General features: G+C 51.0%; 2 protein-coding genes across 9 annotated transcripts in view; one reads left to right on the forward strand and one right to left on the reverse strand.

The window, feature by feature from the left end:
* Positions 1 to 250: 250 nt before the first annotated feature.
* Positions 251 to 14247, forward strand: Cd300lg (CD300 molecule like family member g). Of its 7 annotated transcripts, none has more exons than XM_057775170.1 (8): positions 251 to 356; positions 1972 to 2304; positions 4923 to 5054; positions 5458 to 5782; positions 7187 to 7299; positions 9262 to 9314; positions 12321 to 12440; positions 12898 to 14247. In XM_057775170.1, the coding sequence occupies exons 1-8, from the start codon at positions 314 to 316 to the stop codon at positions 13012 to 13014; spliced, it is 1236 nt and encodes a 411-aa protein (XP_057631153.1). In that variant the 5' UTR covers positions 251 to 313; the 3' UTR covers positions 13015 to 14247. The 7 variants fall into 7 exon arrangements, with proteins under 7 accessions (XP_057631153.1, XP_057631154.1, XP_057631155.1 ...); XM_057775171.1 differs by having other exon boundaries at positions 5482 to 5782; XM_057775172.1 differs by lacking the exon at positions 4923 to 5054.
* Positions 14248 to 17119: 2872 nt separating this feature from the next.
* The window catches only part of Mpp2 (MAGUK p55 scaffold protein 2), a 30284-nt gene continuing 27506 nt past the window's right edge, over positions 17120 to 19897 (reverse strand). For both annotated transcript variants that reach the window (XM_057775471.1, XM_057775470.1), the window contains one exon: positions 17120 to 19551. In XM_057775471.1, the coding sequence (XP_057631454.1) occupies positions 19375 to 19551 (177 nt within the window). In that variant the 3' untranslated portion in view covers positions 17120 to 19374. The remainder of the gene's footprint in view (positions 19552 to 19897) is intronic.

A 19897-nucleotide genomic window follows, 5' to 3' on the forward strand; every position in this document is an offset into this window, starting at 1 on the left:
AGTTTTTCCCATCAGATCCCGCAGACTCCTGAATGTCACCGGTAGAGTTCTGGTGCTCAGATCTCAGATTAAGGTTAAGCAGGAACTGGGGTTTTGGAGAAGCGTTGGTGCGGGTCTGCAGGCTGCAGTAACCGACCCAAGGATAGCAGGAGGAAAAGCAGTGGCGCCTCTGAGACTGGGCTGGACAAGGCGATGCACGCCCCTCCCCTCCCTTCCTGGTTCCAGTCTGGCGGTTCTGCGGGAAGCTAAAGCCGGGAGTGGCCCAAGGAGCGGGCAATTGCAGGCATCTGCCCCACCGTGTCCATCATCCACCATGCGGCCTCTAGTCCTGCTGTGGGGTTGCCTGGTGCTCCCAGGTGAGGGGGAATGGCAGTGACAGGGATGGAGGGGCAGGCAGGTGCGGGCCTGAGCTCACTCTTCTGGTCTGCAGAGCCGCTCTTCCCCTCTACTCCGTGAGGAGGTGGGGTGGAGGAAGAAACTTTCCCATTTCATCCCAGCTAAGCCATCCTCAGCCCAGCAACCCTGGGCGCAGCTCCTGGTGTATTTGAGCTCAGACCCAGGGGTCTTCCTCAGGCGTGTTTGTGGCCTCTGCGCGACTGTGCAGGTGTAAAAGGAGCCAAGCCTCGCGCATCACAGCGATGCATCTACTTAGCTCGTTAACGCAGCTGACTTAGTTGGATTTCTACTAAACTTGTTTCTCTTTCTTTGCTTTCATTTTTTCTTGCTTTACTTATTTTGAATTTTTAATTTACTATTGTTATCGTGTGTGTGTGTGTGTGTGTGTGTGTGTGTGAGAGAGAGAGAGAGAGAGAGAGAGAGAGAGAGAGAGAGAGAGAGAGAGAAGGAGGAAGGGAGGGAGCATGTGTGTTGCACAGCACTCATGAGGTCAGAGTAGAACTTTTGGGTTTTCTCCTTCCACTATGGGATCAGGGGATCAAACTCAGGTCATCAGGTTTTCACCACAAGTGCTCTTACTGCTGAACGTGTGTGTGTGTGTGTGTGTGTGTGTGTGTGTGTATACATTTACATATACTACACACGGTATATTTAGTTTAGTTAGTTCATTGCAAGAAGGCAAAGGGCTGAAGAGTAGCTAGAGCGCACCTGCAGGGAAGCTTTCTTTGCTCTTATCATTTTTATCTTTTATTTCTTTTCTACAATGCTCAGAGGAGGGTGGAACCTAGCACTGGAGCACGCTGAGTGAGTGCTCCATGCCTAAGCTGCATCCCCAGCTCCCTTTCCATTGTTTCAGACTTGAACTTACCCTGATCCCAAGTAGCTGTGACCACAAGGGAGACCACCATGCTGGGCTTCCTTAACCCATTAAGACCTAAAAATCAGGATGCATCTTATAACTGCTCAGTTGGGTGTGTTTGTTTAGTTTTCCCTTAATAATATATACATTAACTCAGGCTGTTTTCTGAAGTCTTTTGACATGTATTCTTCATGTGTGTGTATGCACATGCGAGCACGCATTAGGTACACAAAAGGCGCAGCACACGTGGGGAGGTCAGCGTACAACCTTTGTGGTCTGCTCTCTTCTTCTTGAGTCTTAGACTCACTTTGTTGGGCTTAGCAGCAAGTGCCTTTACCCCTTGAGCCATCTGGCCAGCCTGGCTCATGTCTCTCAAATGCAATGAAGGAGAATGTTAATATCCTCTATAGACAAGAAAACTTAGATGTGTTAAGCAACTTGCCCAACATCACGAAGCTACGGAATGCCAAGGCTGGGACTCAACCTCCCAGCAATCTGAGTCTAGAACTTTGTCTGTCCCTTTCAGTTAATGGTGTTTAAGGAAAGAGCGGCAGGTTTGTCTTAAGGTTCCCTAGAAGAAGAGAACCCTGGGGCTTTTTCAGGCTGCCTCAGATCTGATGAGAAAGCCTCCCTTTCTCCCTGTGAAATGGGCTTCGGGTCTGGGCCGAGTACTTGGATCCATAGACATCCTGTCTCCATTCATGCTGTGTTTTCAGGCTATGAAGCCCTGAAGGGCCCAAAGGAGGTCAGTGGATTTGAAGGTGACAGCGTTTCCCTGCAGTGCACCTACGAGAAGAAGGTGAGGGGACACAGGAAGTACTGGTGCCGAGAGGGTGGCCTCATCCTGTCCCGCTGCTCCGACATTATCTACTCAAGACCGAACGAGGAGGTGGTACAGGGCCGGATGTCCATTCGAGACAGACCCCGAGAGCTCTCAATGACCGTGACCATGAGGGACCTTACCATGAAGGACTCGGGGAAGTACTGGTGCGGGATTGACAGACTGGGCTTCGATGAATCTTTTGAAGTGTTTCTCATCGTCTTTCCAGGTAACGAACGGCTCTCCACGCGGCCTGGGTGGGATGGGCAAGAGGATCTGAACCGTGGAGAGTTTCCTGTTACAGAAGGGGGCAGACTTGGTACCAACCTCATCAGGCCTTCTCTAGGACTTGAGGAGTCAGTAGGGACACCTGCTGAGCACTAGAAACGACTCAGAGAAGCCTCAGCTGTCCCTTTGCAAATCTCCCTGTTAGGATTTCATAGAGCAAAATGTGGTCATACCTGTCACTCTTGGCCTGGATGTCTTGGGGGAGACAGGATGAGGACAAAATGACCATCTCAGGCAATAAGGAAGGACCTGCAGATTTCCCGTGTCACAAATGCTCCCACAACCTTCTGAGCCCAGACTAACCATGGTCACCTCCCAGGCCCAGCCCAAAGTGTTCCCTAAGCCATGAGCTGGCTTCACTATGCTGATGGTCTCCGTGTTTTTTCCTCCTTCTGTATGGAGAACCCAGGGAAGGAAAACTAGAGGGAGCCAGAGCACAGACAGTCCTGTCTCAGCCAGTGAGAGCTGGGTAGATCTCTGAACCACCACTTCCCACATGGGACACAGAGACACTCCAAGACACTCAGTGACTGGCCTAAGGTTGAGGCAGGAAGCAGAGCAGGCAGGATTCAAACCCAGATCACTGCAACCTGTCTCTCTGTTTGAAAGATGGGCCCAGAAGCTAGGACCCATCCTAAGCCCTGGTCTGTCCCCAAAGCCTATTCTCTTTCACTCCTGAGTCTCTGTGACAGTTAAGGGAAATAAAAGTAAACAAACCAGACTCTAACAGCAGCAACAAAGCCTCACTGATGAGACTGGAGGGTGTGGCTCAGAGGTCCAGCTATGGGTAAGACCCTGGGCTGCATCCCTAATGCTGGAGCGATAGAACGATACTCCTTGAGTGGCTTCTCTTAGTCAGAAGGTCCCAGTCTCTTTCAACTCTTAACAGTGCACAGACAATTTTCCCCCTAATTGTGAATAGCTCTATCTTTATTTCTTTTATTTCTTTGGCTTTTTAGATGATGTCTCACTATGCAGCTCTGACTCCTCTGACTGGCCTAGAAACTCACAGAGATCTACCTGTCTCTGCCTCCTGAGCACTGGCACTAAGGTCCTGTGCCACCACACCTAGGCTACCGTTCTCTAATTTTAGACTCTCTTGTGTCTGGTTCTTGCCCTGAGCTCTTGTCACCTCTCCGAGGTATGTGATCCAAGCCTTTCGTCCTTTTGTGCCAGAATTGGTTGGTTTCTGATGACAGCTCATCCTGCCAATGACGAGGGCCGTGTCAGTGGGTGCCCCCACAGCCACTGAGGACACTGGCCTGTAATGTTTATAGGTTTCTCTGGTAGCAACACTCCCTCCTACAAGGCCAGTGTCTATCTGCCAAACATTTAACAACCAGCTCCTGCAAAGTTAACAAGCCAGAGGGAACTAGCAGCCTCCTGGGCCAATCTAGGCGGGAAATATCCATTATCACATCCTCCATTTCTCATCTTCTGGAGGCCCTAGGCAAGGCAAAGAGGCGTAGAAACACACAAAATAGGAAGCTGCTCTTGACTTACAGAAGATTTAGTCGGCTACTTAGAAAAAAAGACAAGTAGGGCTGGAGAGATGGCTCAGTGGTTAAGAGCATTGCCTGCTCTTCCAAAGGTCATGAGTTCAATTCCTGGCAACCACATGGTGGCTCACAACCATCTGTAACGAGGTCTACTGCCCTCTTCTGGTCTGCAAACACACACAGACAGAATATTGTATACATAATAAATAAATAAATAAATATTTTAATAAAAAGAAAAAAGAAAAAAGACAAGTAAATGACCGAGCGTTAGACTTGAGAGTGGAGAGCAATTCCAGAATGTCAAGGTTGGGTGTCGTCAGAAAAGACCCTGGGATGCTGGCCCTTGAGGAATCCCAGGCCCTTGGGAGACCCTGCAAATCTATAGTTGTAGTCAAAGTGAGCACTAGCTCCCCAGGAGACAAACACAGGATTTTGGGGCACACAAAGGAAAGGGAGAATTCCTCCACCGTTACTGGGACTTAACTTTCGAGCTGATGATGGAAGACAGGGCAGGGGTTGGGGGGCAGAGGTGAGGGGGAGCTTTAGGCAGAGGTGTACGAGAATGGTTTCACAGAGGGACAACCTGGCAAAGGCACAGCAGTAGAAAGGGTGACCCTGAACACAGGGCATCTCTGCGTGGCTCTGTGAGTTCCCCGTGGGGAAAGAGGTGACTTTGGTAGGGTGATCTGAAGTCTGGGTTTCAAAGGCCGTAAGAAACACACCAAGTAAGCAGACGGTGTTTCAGCTTACAGCTAAAATGGGGAGTCGCCGATGGCTTCCAGAGCAGGAGGCAATGGGATCTGATGTGTGTTTTAGAAACGCAGGTGTCCGTGCAAAGGGTGGTATGAAAGAAGCAGGCTGGGGCAAGGAACACGGAAGACCTGATCCAATGAGAGACTAATATGGGCAGCAGGTGGGGAAGACCCAGGATCCACTGGGATCTGCCAGTTATGGCCTCCGATTGGCTCGGAGGAGACAACAATGGCGCCTCGACTGAGAATGAGGGGCCCACTGTGGCAATGTCTGTCTCCCCTGAGAGCAGCCTCTCCGTTTCCTTTAGGAAGAAGGGACATTCCCACCCCCACTGGCACCTGCTGCCCTACTTCCCCCAACCCCTTCTTCCAGCCTCTCACAGTTATGAGGATCCTGCAGCCCAAGGCAATAGCCTGGCAGACTCAGCTCCCAGAACTGAGTGAGTCAATGGCTTTCCTGCCCCTTCTCCAGTTCAGGAAACATAGTGTGAGGGCCACCCAGCTTGCTCTGCCCAGCTTTTGGGAGCTGAAGGAGGTTAGGCCTTACCAGAACATCTGGGTCAGGAGGTTCAGCGCTGGGCAGATGGAGAAGTTGCTTTTTAGGGAGGACCAGGATGTAGGACAGAGCCTTGGGGGCAGGGTCTATGTCTACAGAACAGATTACGCATAGATGTGCCTGGTCCAGGGTCTTCTTGCTCTAAGGGCCTCTCTTGGGCCTCTGCTTGCCTCCTGGGGGTGTTTTAGTTGAGGACATCCTGAGAGATTGGAAAGATTCATGTTCAAATGTCTGGGTGGAGCTCGAGGGCCAGGGAAGGTGCTGAGGTATTGTTTTTGGACTTATAGCTTCTCCTGGTCTCCACCCGACAGTCGTCACAGTCAAGCAGGGGAAGACAGAGGTTAAGGCCCCTGTGTTCACGGAGGAGGCCCCAGCCTGGTCTTCAGAAACCTCCCAGGTTCTCCCAGGAACCTCTCCATATGCTGGGAGTGCTCCTCACACAACAACCCCAGCCTGGTCTGCAGGAACCTCCCCTTCCCCAGGAACCTCTCCATATGCTGGGAGCTCTCCTCACACAGCGACCTCTCCTCATGCAGGGAGCTCCCGCCCAGTCATCTGGCCTCTCAGCATCACACCAAAGGACTCCACGGCCAGTCGTGTCCTCACGTCCAGGTGAGTCCAGGGGACCCAAGGTGACTCTTCAACCTTTCGACTCTCCTTCCTTTCCTCCTGGCAGATAGTTCCTCTGGTGGTGGCTACAGCATGTGGTTCAGAAGGCAGATTTCAGGCCTCAGTCCCCTCGCAGGGCTCATCTGGACACACAGAGCCATCTGAGGTGAAGGGTCTCCCTTGGACCCAGAAAGCATCTCTCTTCCGCTCAAGTCACCCCAGCTCAGGGGTTTCCCTGTATACTTTGCTCTGAGCCCTGGGCTGCATGAAAATATGAAAGCCCTTTATCAACTTTTTCTTGACACAGCTGGATCCCAGTCTGCAGCAAAGGATTCTGGGGGCTCTCCCTATTCCCAGTTCCTGCCTTTCAGATCATCACTAGCAGGTTCAGGCCAGGCTGAACATATCCTGTATGGCTGGGGTACCCCGGGCAGAGCACACAGGGATGATCTCTAAAACACTGGCCCCTCATGCCTTCTGATCTCCTCGGGTGACAGAAATCTGACTGGATGCTGAATTAGAGCATTGTGTTGCCGTAAACCGGTGCTGGTGACACCGCCTTCAGGCCAGTGAGCCTCCCCATTTCTTGCCAGATGTGGAGGAGCACACCTGTAATTCCAATTATTCAGAGTTAGGAAGGCCACAAGTTCAAGGCCAGGCTGAGTTAAGTTTGTGAGACCTTGTTTAAAAATAAAAAGCCCTGCTTGTTGAATTGTATAGTTTAGCAGCAAATATAACTAGGTACTGTACTAAGATTTGTTCCTAGTGGGAGGAGTATTTAATTTGAGATAAGTTCTCTCATGTAGCTCAGGCTGGCCTCCAGCTCCCTTAGTAGCCAAGGATGACCTAAACCTCCTGATCTTCCTTATCGTCTATGTCCCAAGTGCAAGGATCACAATCTTGAATCACCTCACCTGTCTTTGAACTCAGTATCTTTTTTAAATTTATTCATTTATTTTTTTTATGTGCATTGATGTTTTGTCTATGTACGAATGCCTGTGTAAGGGTATCAGGAACTATAGTTACGGACAGTTGTGAGCCGCCATGTAGGAGGTGGGAATTGAACCCAGGACCTCTGGAAGAACAATCAGTGCTCTTAACCTCTGAGCCATCTCTCCAGCCCCTGAACTCAGTATCTTAAACATTCCAACTTGTTTGATCCTCACAGCCTTGCTTCATAGGAAGTAAAATCGGTGGTCTGGAAGGTTGTTTAGTCACTTACTCAAAGTGACATGTCCCTGAAATGTCAAGACCAGGGTTCGAACCCAGAGAGCCTCGATTTGGGGATGTGTTGGCCATCAGGCTAGAAACTGGCTTTCTCAGCTTATGCATGGGACCTAAGGACATAGATGGCTGATCTGGTAAGGGCCACCAGGCTCCTCCAGGCTCCTTTCATCTCTCCTCTAGTGTGTCCATCCCGATGGTCCGCATGATGGCCCCAGTCTGGGTGCTCTTGTCCCTTCTGCTGGCAACAGGTCTGATTGCCTTCGGCAGCCACATGCTCCAGTGGAGAAAGAAAGGTAAGTGATCGACATGGAGGGAGGAGGCTCGTGCACACCTGTGATACATCAACCTTTGAAAGACCTGCGGGCCCCAGTGGGTGGGTCTGACAACCTTCTGTTTGCCATGTGTCCTGGTGCACCCCTTTAGTCTGAGTTCAAGCCTGGTCTACAGAGTGAGTTCTGGGACAGTCAGGGATACACAGAAAAACCCTGTCTCAAAAAAACCAAACCAAAACAACCTAGCTGTTTCCTTCTGAGAAGCCATGAAGCAGCCAGCACTGGGAAGAACAATTTAACTGGGGAAATGGGAGCTCTTTAATATGAAAGTTCAGGGAGCCAAGATAGAAGCGTATTCCTATAATCCCAGTGCTTGGAAGTTGGAGAAAGGAGGGACAGAAGCTTAAGGACAGTCTTGGACACATCATGAGTTCAATACTAGCCTGGGCTGTGTGTCTAAACAAACAAACAAATGAGCAAACAGAGTAAAAGAGTTAGCAAAGCTGATTTTAACAATAACAATTAAATTTCATTCAATTTGATATACCTGAAACATGACCAATTCAGCACGGAACCAATGCTAAGACATTAAGGAAACCTGGACATTGTAGTGAACGCCTGCTGTCTCAGCTACTCACACTGAGGCAGGAGGATTAGTTGAGTCCAGGAATTTGAAAGCAGGCTGAGCAGTACAGCCAGACCCCATCTCAAAACCTCAACAAAATTTGATGTTCATACCCTAGTTGTTGTTTTGGGTTTTTTTTTAAATATTTATTTATTTATTATGTATACAATATTCTTTCTGTGTGTATGCCTGAAGGCCAGAAGAGGGCACCAGGCCTCATTACAGATGGTTGTGAGCCACCATGTGGTTGCTGAGAATTGAACTCAGGACCTTTGGAAGAGCAGGCAATGCTCTTAACCGCTGAGCCATCTCTCCAGCCCCTTGGGTTTTTTTTGGGGGGGGTCCATATTGAGCCTTTGGAAGTTTAGATATGACTTCACATGACCACATTCCCGTGCTGGGTGACATGTGTGGCTTCTGGCTCCTGTGCTGGATGGTAGAGGTCAAGCAGGTTACATGATGTCATAGTATTAAGAGTGCCAGGAACCAGGCAAGGTCCTGCATCTCATCTCCATTAACCTATTGTGCTGTGGGGCACCCCATCTTATAGTGGAGGAAAGTGGACGGTTAGGCAGCTTGCCTTGTGTTTGTAGGCCTAGGAAATAGTAGAGCCAGAAAGAGACCTACAGTGGCATCCCAGAGAAGGTGGGCCTGGGGCTTTCCTGGGCCTGCTTCCGACCTTGTAAGAAATCTCAACTTATTCGTGTCCCCAGATTCTCTCATTGGAGACCAGAAGGGAACACACAGAGTGGAAATAGCCTCAACTCTGAAGCCACTTAGCATCTTACCTCTGGAATTATGGTTCCCCAGCAAGCAGCAGCGCCCCCTCTGGTAGCCTGTTAGAAATGCAGAGTCTCGGAACTCAATTCAGAACCTGTGTGTGATCATCTGGATACCTGTGCTGGTCATCTGGGTCAAACAAAATTCATGTTACGTGGCTTCTGAAGAGATACCTCACATGAGGTGAGGGAAGAACTTCTCACTCATGGCTAGGAAGTGAAAAGAAGACAGGCCCACAGACACCTTCAAAAAGAGGCCCCCTAGGTCCCACCTCTTAAAAGTTTTACCACTCTCAAGTTGAGGACCAGGTCTCCCATGGGACAAGTTGCATCAAGCTGAAGATGTCCCCCATGCTTATTAAGGTTCAAGAAGTGAACACAGTTTCCTCATCCACTTTCTAGTTTTCATAGATCTCAAATGCCGACTCCTTCCTAAAAGGCCGAGCTAGACAGGGTGTCCTGCTTCAGGGCCTCCTAGGTCCCTCTGGAAATCCCCCATACATGGGTGACATGACCTTCTGCATTCTGGGAATGACTCAAGGTCTTCCTGGCCTCAAGGTTCCCCTGGGTCTCTTTCAGCTTGGCTGGCCGTGGAGACACAGAGGAACGAGAAGGTCTACCTCCCAGCTTCGGTAAGGACCCAGGGAGCCAAAGTCTGAGATCAACCCCTCTGGGGCCTACCTAGGTCAGACTTCCAGGCTCATCTCTGTGCCCACCCAGAGGCAGAGCTCGCTCCCAGCCTTGAAAGGATCTGTGGGAGTCTCCAGACCGACCCTTTAGGGTGTGAGCTCCTTGGCATGCCCATCATTGACCCTGATCCCCACCTGGAATCAGGCAGGGTCGCCAAGAACCAGGTAGGCATTGTTCCACCAAGTGGGTACCCTCTTCCCAAGCCTTTTAGAATCATGGTTCTTCAGCACTGGAGTGAGAAGGATCCCTGTGGATCCCGGGTCAGTGTGTATCTCAACTCTGATCCCATCTCACCTGTTAGCAGGGTTTGACGATGGGATCTCCCAGACTCCGCTTCCAACCCAATCTTCTAGGGCTAGGGCTGGGAACCCACAGCCCATCAGAGCACAAGGGCCCCTCAAACATGACTCCATTGTACTTCTACAAATGAAACCCAGAGAGGCCCAGAGAGTACGAAGGTCTGGCCCAAACCCACACAGCCGCACTCAGATTTCTCAATTCTTTTAAAAGATTCATTTATTTTATTTTATGTGTATGAGTATTTTACTTACATGTATGTTTGTGTGCCACATGTGTGCCTGGCACCCATGGGACCCAGAAGAGGGTCGAGTTGCAGACAATTGTGAGCCACCGAGTGGGTACTGGGAACCAAGCCAGTCAGGCCGGGTGGTGGTGGCGCATGCCTTTAATCCCAGCACTCGGGAGGCAGAGGCAGGCGGATCTCTGTGAGTCCGAGGCCAGCCTGGTCTAGAAGAGCTAGTTCCAGGACAGGAACCAAAAAGTTACATAGAAACCCTGTCTCGAAAATCCAAAAAAAAAAAAAGCCACTTAGTCCTCTTAACCACTAAGCCATCTCTCTAGCCCCAGATTTACCAATTCTTCTTTAATCTCTCAAAACATTTTTTCTGGTCCTCCACTGATTCTGAGGCCATGCTACTCAATGTTTGGCTGCTCAAGGACCCAGTTGTGAGCAGAGCACCCGGGGAACCAGTGGGAGTGGGGACTTGGGAGGGGGGATGTACAGAGGTTCCTGTGCACATCTTCCTGAGGAACCAAGCCATCCAACTTCCCAGGCCAGTGCTTGCCTCCCCGCCCCACCCCCCGCCCCCAGGATGCTGCAGAATTGTATTCGAGAAACAAAATCCTACCTTGCCTTGCCTGATGCCCTGCCCCAAAATCCACCCAGTTACTGAGGTATTTCAACTCTTATTCTTCCAAACGTGGGGTCAGGAAAGGGGAACTATCATCCCCTTCTTTCCTGGCGTCAGTAAAGACAAAAGACTCCAGGCAGATACCCAGGAGAGGGCTGAGTGGGGATGGGCTCTTCCTTGACTTCGGAAGCAGCTGTTGTTGTCTCAGGAAGTGGAACAAGGCCAAAAGTGGCTAAGGGGAGTGAGGCAAAAGTCATGGGAACAGAGGCCACCCTGAGCCACTTTCAGAGCTCAACCTTCTGGGGTGGAGATGGCTCATCAGGAGAGTGCTGGGTTCAGAAAACCAGCCTTGGTTGGGTGTGGGGGTGTATCCTGTCCTGCCACTGTGGGCAGGGCTGATTCCAGCCTGGGGCACCTGAGCTCCCCCTGAAGCTGTAGGAAGGAGCAAGAAAGAGCTCAGGGCAGTTTGAACAGAAGGAAACTGAGTAGCCCCCACTTTAGGTAGAAAGATAGGAGAGGGGACTTCGAAGGTCAGAGGTCGTCGTTACCAGAACACAGCCAGTTGAAGACGCAGACGCGTGCTTTGTTTGGTAGAGTCCCCATTTCTGCAGTCTTCGGCAGAGGTCTGGGGAAGACACAGGAGTGGTTGGGGATTTTCTTTGCACACACTCACAACAAAGAAGGAAGAGGACATTTGTCCTGAAAGAGGCCAAAGGAACTGACATGGATGGTGGCACAGACCTGGCATCCAGCACGCAGGAGGCTGAGGAAGGAGGGTTGCTGTCCAAGGCAAGCCTGGGGTACACATGGCAGAAACAGAGGTGAGAGCAGGCAGTGGGGGCTTGACCCCTTGTTGTTTTTATTGGAGCACGCAGTGTTATTTCCTCCATATTATATACATAGCAACAGAGACTCAGAGAGGGCAATTCTATGCCCACAGTAACACAGCTTGAGGAAAACAGAATTAGACAAAACCACCCAAGGTCTATGAGGCTGGCTGATGTGCCGTCCGTCCTTCCACACTGAAGTGCAAGGGTTGGAAGAATTCAGTCATATGTACTGCCCAAGGCTGGTCCCGTAGACTCCAGAAAAAGAACCATTTTTCTTCCCTAAGCATGGGATAGTCACAGACCAAATGCCTCCTGTGCTGTTTGTATCTGGTGAATCTTTGAGCCCTACGAAAACCAGCAGACAGCCTGCTTGTTCCCTCTGGTTACGAAGGAATAACACGATTAAAACAAAACAAACCATTCCAGAAGTTTCTGATCACTGGGTGGTAAGATGCTGTCCGGAGACTGCAGGCGCAGCTCACTTGGTGGAGTGCTTGCCTGGCGTACACGAAGCAAGCCAGCCTCAGCTGATGGTGGCGGTGCACATCTGAGACGCCAGCCCTCAACAAGGTCATCCTTAGCTACAGAAGGAATTCAAAGCCAGCCTAGGAAGCAGGAGACCCTGACTCGGAAAACAAAGCATGGTGACACAGGCCTTTATTCCCAGTATCCGGGAGGCACAGGGATCTCTGTGAGTTCAAGGCCAGCCTAGTCTACGTAGCAAGTTCCAAGTCATCCAGGATTACTTGGCGAAGCTCTGTCTTTAAAATTAGTGCTATCTGGATGTGTGACCCTGAGAAGAAACATGTATTCAAGCTTCTAGCTTGCCAAGGCAACACCCAGGTGTCAGAAGTCATATGGCAACCAGAACTATGTCTTTCCTCTCCAGCTCCTCTGGGCTTAGTTCCAGACTGTCTATGCTGCTAAGAACAGGCTGTCCTGAGTTCTGACCGAGTTCCTCTTACAGCCACCAGGGAACAACTGGGTGCCTGAAGATGCCATGATCAACCTTGCAGCGCCTCCCGAGTGTCTCAGCAACCCCAAGGCCTCCGCTGTGCCCTTCACGGAGACCCAGCACCTCGACCAGGTGTGGACAGAAGAGCTCTGGAATCCACGCTAGCTGACACCATTATGGGGACAAGGCGGGGAGGGCTCTTCTCCCAGCATCCTCTTCCCCAGAAGCCCCACACCCACATCTGTCCATCTAGCCTATCAAAACCGTAATAAGACTAGGTCATTTCCCGCAGGCTCCAAACTTCACGATCTCCTCTTCCAGACTTAGAGAATTCTTTAATAGCATGTTGGGTGTCTGTTTAAAGAGTTCTCAGCTGAGCGGGGCCTTGTGGTACTTGTCTGTAATCCTAACAGTTGGGAGTCTGTGGTCAGAGGGAGGAGCTGGGGGATTCGAAGCCAGTTTACATGGTGAGACCTTGTCTCAGAAAAGCATGCGCTACAGACAAGAGATGAGGGGGCGGGGGCTCTGCTGGAGTGGAGACTTCACCACCGCCAGGCTCTGCTTTTCAACCTCACCATCATCTCTCCAGGCTACAGAGGAAGAGGCAGCCCCTTCCCGGGACGCCAAGGAGGATGAGGATGCAATGGCAGCCCCTCCCCTGCAGGTGTCCGCACAGGAACTGGCCTCCGAGTTCGTCTCTGTGTAACCTCAGAATGGCCCGTGGTCAGGCTCCATAAAGCTGAACCGCTGAGTTTGCATGAATTCGCCGGCTCTGCTCACACTCCAGGGCTCCGTCCACCTCCCTCCAGGCTCCCTGCTTGTGTGGCCCAGAATGGTAACAAAGTGTATCTGTGGACCCCGAAGCCCAGCGTGGACCGAACAATTCCAGCCAATGGCTGAGACCTCCCCAGCATATTCTAATCTCTAGGAAGAGTGCGCAGCTGCGGACCTTCACCTGGGCCTGGCAAGGCTCAGTAGATGAGGGCTGAGTTTGTATGGGTTCCAGGAAATTTCCTGGGCGTGGGTGCCCAGCAACCGTCCCTCCTCCCATCCCCTGCAAATCCCACCTTTGCTTCCCTCCATTCTCTTGCCGCAGCTGCTGTGGAGGAGACAACATACGTGTGTATAAAACATATGTGTTTATAAAACACCTGCATCCTGGCCCTTCAGAAAAATCATTAAAACAGAATTCCCGAGCCCCGCCCCAAACCATCTGGAGGGCAAGACCCGGGTCTTAACCAGTGGCTCTGACAAGTGACCAAAATTCCCACACTTGAGCCTGAGGAATCTTTGGCTTCCTCTAGCCTGAGAGTCTTTCTTCCTTCTTTCACTGTGGGGTCAGCTGTTTCTCCTTCTCCTTCCCCACGACCCTGTATTCCAGGCTTTGGAAGGACATTGGAGAAAAGTTCTCTGTCCAAACGGGGGTACTACTCCATGGGCTCTGGAGGCTTGGGGAGGAGGAGGAAAGCAGAGTGGGGTGGGAAGGGGGGAGGACAGGAAGAAACAAGACTCCAATTAGTAGAGGATAATGCTAAATCCAGGCCAGCTGGATGAGGGAGAGACAGTCTGGCTCAACTCTTTGCTTTCCTTTTACTATTTTGTTTTGAAAATGACACGCTGAGAGGGAGTGTCCAGCATGTAAGACATAGAAACACAGTGAAAAAGACAAAAAGCAGGGGGCAGTGTTTTTAAGGTCATCTGTAACCTCACCAAGCCCTGTTGGCACCCTGACCGCACCTGGCTGGATCCCCCTCCTTTCTCCTCCTCGCATTTTGAGGTTGCTCCTTTCACAGAGGGGTCACCCCATCCCACGTTATCCCATCATAAGCATTCCTTCAAACCTTGTACAATAAACTTTCTCAGCTGCGTAGTACTTCAGCACATAGGTGTGCCTCAGTTTACCGAACCGGTTCTCTGTCACTAGCTGTGAATCTTTATGCAGGAGCATAAAATTTCCATTAGAAATCTCTAGAAGGAGTTGAGGGAACATGTGGTCCTGAGAAAAAGAATATTTTCTTTTCTCTCTCTCTCTCGTTTGTTTTTTTTTGGGGGGGAGGGGGAAGGTTGTTTGCTTGTTTTGTTTTTTGTTGTTTGAAACAGGATTTCTCTGTAGTTTTGGAGTCTGTCCTGGAACTCGCTCTGTAGACCAGGTTGGCCTTGAACTCACAGAGATCCACCTGCCTCTGCCTCTGCCTCCCGAGTGCTGGTATTAAAGACATGTGTCCCTCCTCTCCTAACCTCCTGGAGGGATGACTCAGTAGATAAAGCATTTGTTGTGCAAGCAAGAGGACCCCAGTTCCAGTTCCTTGTAACAGCCTCACTGTGAGTCTGTACCCCAGTGCTGGAGGGAAGATGGCAAAGCCCAAGAGCATGGTAGCCAGGACATCAACCTCTAGATTCCCTAAGAAACCATCTCAAACCTAGAGGAAGACAGCCGGTGCAGACCTCTGGCCTGTATGGGGCACCAGCAAGTGAAACCCCCCTCACGGGGTGGGGGGGAGAGGGAGAGAGAGAGACAGACAGAAAGAGACAGAGAGATAGAGAGACAGAGAGAGAGAGAAGGGGGAAGGGAGGGAGAGAGAGGGGGAGAGAGAGAATATATACCTACAAGAATGCAGGCCATGCAAATCCATTAATACATTAAAAATTGGGATAAGCCGGGCGGTGGTGGCACACGCCTTTAATCCCAGCACTTGGGAGGCAGAGGCAGGTGGATCTCTGTGAGTTCGAGGCCAGCCTGGTCTACAAGAGCTAGTTCCAGGACAGGCTCCAAAGCCACAGAGAAACCCTGTCTCGAAAAACCAAAATAAATAAATAAATAAATAAAAATAAATAAAAATTGGGATAAGCAGTGCCCCCAGGCAGTTAGCAGAGAACACCCAAAAAAGAAGTTCATCCAAAGTGGACTTTCCAACCTGACAAAGTAGCACACACCAGTAATCCCAGATTTTAGGAGCTGAGAGAGAAGAATTCCAAGTTCAAGACTAGTCTGTGCTGTATTATGAAACCCTACTTCAAGACACAGCATAAATTAAAGCACGCTGGTGGCTTAAGAGTGACTGATGAAAAAGAAACACCCCCCCTCTCTCTTTCTGTGTGTGTGTGTGTGTTATATAAACACAATTACTATGTGTCAATTTTTAAAACTATATTTTTTAAAAAATATTAACAAAAAAGTCAGGAGGCGTGGTGGTGCATGCCTTTAATCCTAGAGGCAGAAGCAAGTGGATCTCTATGAGTTCGAGGCCAGTCTGTTCTACAGAGTGAGTTTCAGGACAGCCAGGGTTATGGAAAGACCCTGTGTCAAAAAAAAAAAAAAAAAAAAAAAAAAACTAATAATTTCTTTCAGACTATCTGTCTTTAATTTAGGAAAATGTCTTAATGCCAACTGGAAGCCAAAAAGACGTTTTCTCAATCCCAAAAGTGTGGCAAACAAAGAATAACAGTGGTCAGCAAACCGGGCCTCACTCCGGGAGCTTTTAAAACAAAGCACCTCCCAAAGCTCACTCAGTACCAGGATCTGCTGCTGCCTGCCTTCATTCCTCCACAGACTACATTTCCCAGCCTTCCTTTCAGTATCCTGGGACTGGGGACCAGGTTCTAATGGACAAGTGGCCATTGCACACAGGGACTACCTCAGAGACCTGCAGTCATAATGGCGGGATGGTGTACCATGCCTCCCTCCTGCAGAACTTTGGGTGGAAAGGATGCTGATGCCCTGGACCACACATACTGCTGTGGTGGAACCCCTGGGAGGTGTGATGTGTTGTTGCTGTTAGAGGGATCTAAAGAGTGACACTCCAGTGTCATCTCCTGCCCTCGGGTGAGCACCCAGAACCCGTGAGCATTATCACTGAGAGACTGTGGAACTTTCACAGAGGGTGAAGCCAAGCTCCAGGGAGGCAGGGGCAACTGCTGAAGGCCACAGGCATTCCACATGAAGTCATGTGGATTGGCCATGGAGACCCTGAGTCCTTTGTTCCCTGATGCTCACAGCTCCCAGGCATAAGCTCTTAAGATACAGCACAGAGGGGCAAGACAGGGGAGGAAGACTCCATAGTCCATCTTCCATTCTAGAAATATTGTTAGGTTGTTAAACCCAGGACAAATGGCTAAGGTGCCTATGTAGCATAGAGCAGATACCAGCCACCAGGTTCTCCCTGCATCCCTCAGTCACTACCTATTGTTGAGGGCCCTTCTGGCTGGCATACCCAGCTCCCTACCCTGAACTCCCGGGGCTGGGGGTGCTGAACTGCTCTTCCCTATATAATCCAGCCATCTCGGTTACTAGCTCTCTTTGTATATTGGGCCTTCTAGCCGCTGCACCTGGCTCCCTGCTCTCTCCTCTCCCTTCCCCTCCCCTCCTCCTCATACGGCACAGCTCAATCTGATCATGTCCACTCTGTTCTCCTCCAGATGTCCCTGTCCCTGCCTCTGGCTAGGCTCTCCTACATGTCTGCCATAAACCTCCTCCACCACACCTAGGAGGAGTCATGTGCTTTCCTTTTCCTTTCTTTCTTTCTTTTTTTTAATATTTATTTATTATGTATACAATATTCTGTCTGTGTGTATGCCTGATGGCCAGAAGAGGGCACCAGACCCCGTTACAGATGGTTGTGAGCCACCATGTGGTTGCTGGGAATTGAACTCAGAACCTTTGGAAGAGCAGGCAATGCTCTTAACCTCTGAGCCATCTCTCCAGCCCTCCTTTCTTTCTTTTATTCCGCTATCTGTGCTGTATTCCCTAACCCGCACCTTCTCCCCAAACCATCTACCCAACCCCCCAATCAAAGACCAACAGAATCCAGAAACATATGCTTTCACATTTAATCAAAGGAAAAGAAAGAAAACTTAAGAATTAGATGGCTGGCGGAGGGAACAAAGGAAGGGCAATGGGCTGAGGCTGAGCGTCGACCATGGGGGGACAGAGTCCTCCTTCTCCTGAGGTCCACGGTGGGAGGGAGGGAGGAAGGGAGGACAGAGTCACAGAGTTAGCTCGGTGGGCACCAACATGTTCTAACTAAAGGGCTGTGCCAGGTGAGCTGAGGAGGATCCCAGCCTCTATTCCCACCCGGCCAGCACTTGAAAGGGGTGTAGAGTTGGGCTCAGCGGGAGAGGTAGGAGGCTGTTCAGAGAGGAGGGACCCAGCCCTGGCCCTTGCACATTACTGGGATGCTGTGAGGATCGCTACTCCACTGGGTATCCAGAGGGAAGGACTGGTACCAACTCTCCAGCATGGTGCCCACCAGATCTCTTAGCGGCCCTGGTCTTTTGGTCAGAGGGCTTTGTGGGTTAATCGGGGGGGGGGGAATCAGGGGCTGCTCTGACCCCTACACTAATCCTCCAGGGAAGGAGGAAACTGGCAAGCAGGGAAATGTGCCATCTCTCTCCCCCTACCGGTCCCCTTAGGCTAAGTGAGGGTCAGGGTCGCAGCAAGATGCTGAAAGGACAGGACATTGACTGACAGGGGAACAAGGTAGGAAGATGACTGCACGGTGTGGGTAGAGCTATGCAAATGAGCAGCAGGCCGTCCACCTCTAGTCTGGTTTGCACATCCAATGGCAATGCAAATGAGGCTTCTAATATAATAAATATATTTCTAGCATTTGTAATAAATATTCTGTTTATTCTCCCTCCCTCCCTCCCCTCCCCTAGGAAATGGGCACACAGTGGTTCAGGGGTCAGCTTGGGCTGGCACTGCAGCAAAGACTGACACTCAGGAGAACTGGGAGGCAGAGGGTATGGGTGCGGGGGGTTCCCTGAGAGGACAGGAGCCCCCTCAAGAAGGATGAAGGATGAGATGTCTCCGGATGTCAAGGACAGCGTTTTTAAAAGGATTCTCCTAATTTACAAAATCACCCTCCCCAAGGACTAAAGGCTGGTACTTAGGGTAAGGGACAACAGGAGAGTAGAGGAAGGCCCGGGCTCTGGGGGCCTCAAAGAGCCACCTCCAAGAAAAAGCATTCCTCTGCCTCCCTTCAAACCAAACCACATCCGTGCATATGCACGCACACGTACAACACACACACCAAGGCCAGGAACACGGACCAGCACCACAGCAGGCAGAGCCGCAGACTGTCCAGCCTGGAGTGCCAATGGCTCTCCCTTGGAGTTGTGTGGCTAGTGCTGTTAAAGCTAGCCTGTCTGTTTCCAAGCCCAGACTCACAGTCTCCCCACCCCCTTTTCAAGCCCAAGCTTGCCAGCCCTAATGCCAGGGGCCACCTAGATCCATTCAGAGAAAAGCTCAAAGCGAACAGAGTCTGGTGTGGGCTGTGGAGCCCAGAGCACTTTAGGTCCCAGCAACAAAGGGTTCAGCTTTCTAAGCCCTATTCCCAACCTGGGCTAAGCCTCCTGCCACCTGCCAGTCGCAATGTTTGGGGAGCAGGACTTATAAAAGAGGGACACATAGAGAAGGTCCATGGAGAGACTTTGGCAGTGAGAAGCTAGGAAGGAATAAAGGAGGGACCAGGCTACGTTTGCTCCTCGAGGAGCTGAGGCCTGTGCCACCAGCTACAATAGCTGGCTCACGATGGGGCTCCCCCAGTCTCTAAAACAGCCTAGACTGACACCACTGCCCAGGTCTGCTTAGCTACCAGTGGTCTGAGTACCTGGCCACAGGAGAACAGCCCAAGGCTGTTCCAAGGACTATAGGAAGGGGTGGGAGGGGCCAGAGAATAGGGTGGGTGTGGCCAGCCCCAAGGAGAACCGGCTGGTAGGGTCCTAGACCTACTGACCACAAGGTCCAAGCAGTTCTACTCTTCCCTGGTCTGAGCATCCCAGGAGGGACTCTGAGATGCTCTTGGACACAGCATGATCCTTAGGGAGGGATGTCTGGTGGCCAGTGGGCATCGGGAGTGGGCAGCACCTGGGTACAGAGGTACCCTATGAACACCCACCTCCCTGGCAGTGCACACCTCTGGACTGAAGCCTGCTGGGAACTGTGATCCAGGGAAAACCAGTGATGGGGTGAGGGGGTGGAGATCATTATCGGGGCAGGGGGTGTCACAGGTGGGTTAAAGGATGGATGGATTCCCAACCAGGCAGGGAGTGAGGTCCAGAGCAGAGCTCAGTACACCCAGCTGACGGGCACCCACTGGGGCTCTGTTCGAAGCTTCTCCATGGCAGCCTGGAGCTCACGAAAGGTCCTCTCCAGATTGCTGTTGACCAGGCTGAGGTCGAAGTAGTGCCCGTATCCCCTCTGGATGCGGCTGCTCTCCTCCACTGTCCGCCTCAGATCCGCCTCCTGTCCCACACAAGAGGCTTCGTCAGGGCCTCCTCCTTGCCCCCATCATCAGAGGGCTCTACAACCTGCCTACCTCACCCCAAAGTCCAGCCACAGTGGCACAGATGCCCTGTGCCCATAAGGCTGTGTCCCAGCAAGCCCAGATGGGTGTGAAGGAGGGAGGGAGGGAAAAAGGGAGGGAGGAAAGGAGAGAGGGAGGGAAGGAGGGAGGGAGGAAGGGAAGGAAGGAGAGAGGGAGGAGCCATTGTGACAAGCAGGGCACTAACGGTTTGGCCACCCACAGGCCCTTTACCATAGCTCCACAAGGGAGGATTAATTTTCTCCCATTAATAAGACAAAGCTCAGA

The sequence above is a fragment of the Chionomys nivalis genome, chromosome 7 (genome assembly GCF_950005125.1).
Source record: "Chionomys nivalis chromosome 7, mChiNiv1.1, whole genome shotgun sequence".
Classification (NCBI taxonomy): Eukaryota; Metazoa; Chordata; class Mammalia; order Rodentia; family Cricetidae; genus Chionomys; species Chionomys nivalis.

Coding starts and splice junctions, on each gene's coding strand:
- Cd300lg (XM_057775170.1), top strand. CDS start 314: ATGCGGCCTCTAGTCCTGCTGTGGGGTTGCCTGGTGCTCCCAG. Junction 5,055..5,457: donor GACTCAGCTCCCAGAACTGA/GTGAGTCAATGG, acceptor TTGGACTTATAG/CTTCTCCTGGTCTCCACCCG. Junction 9,315..12,320: donor AGGTCTACCTCCCAGCTTCG/GTAAGGACCCAG, acceptor TTCCTCTTACAG/CCACCAGGGAACAACTGGGT.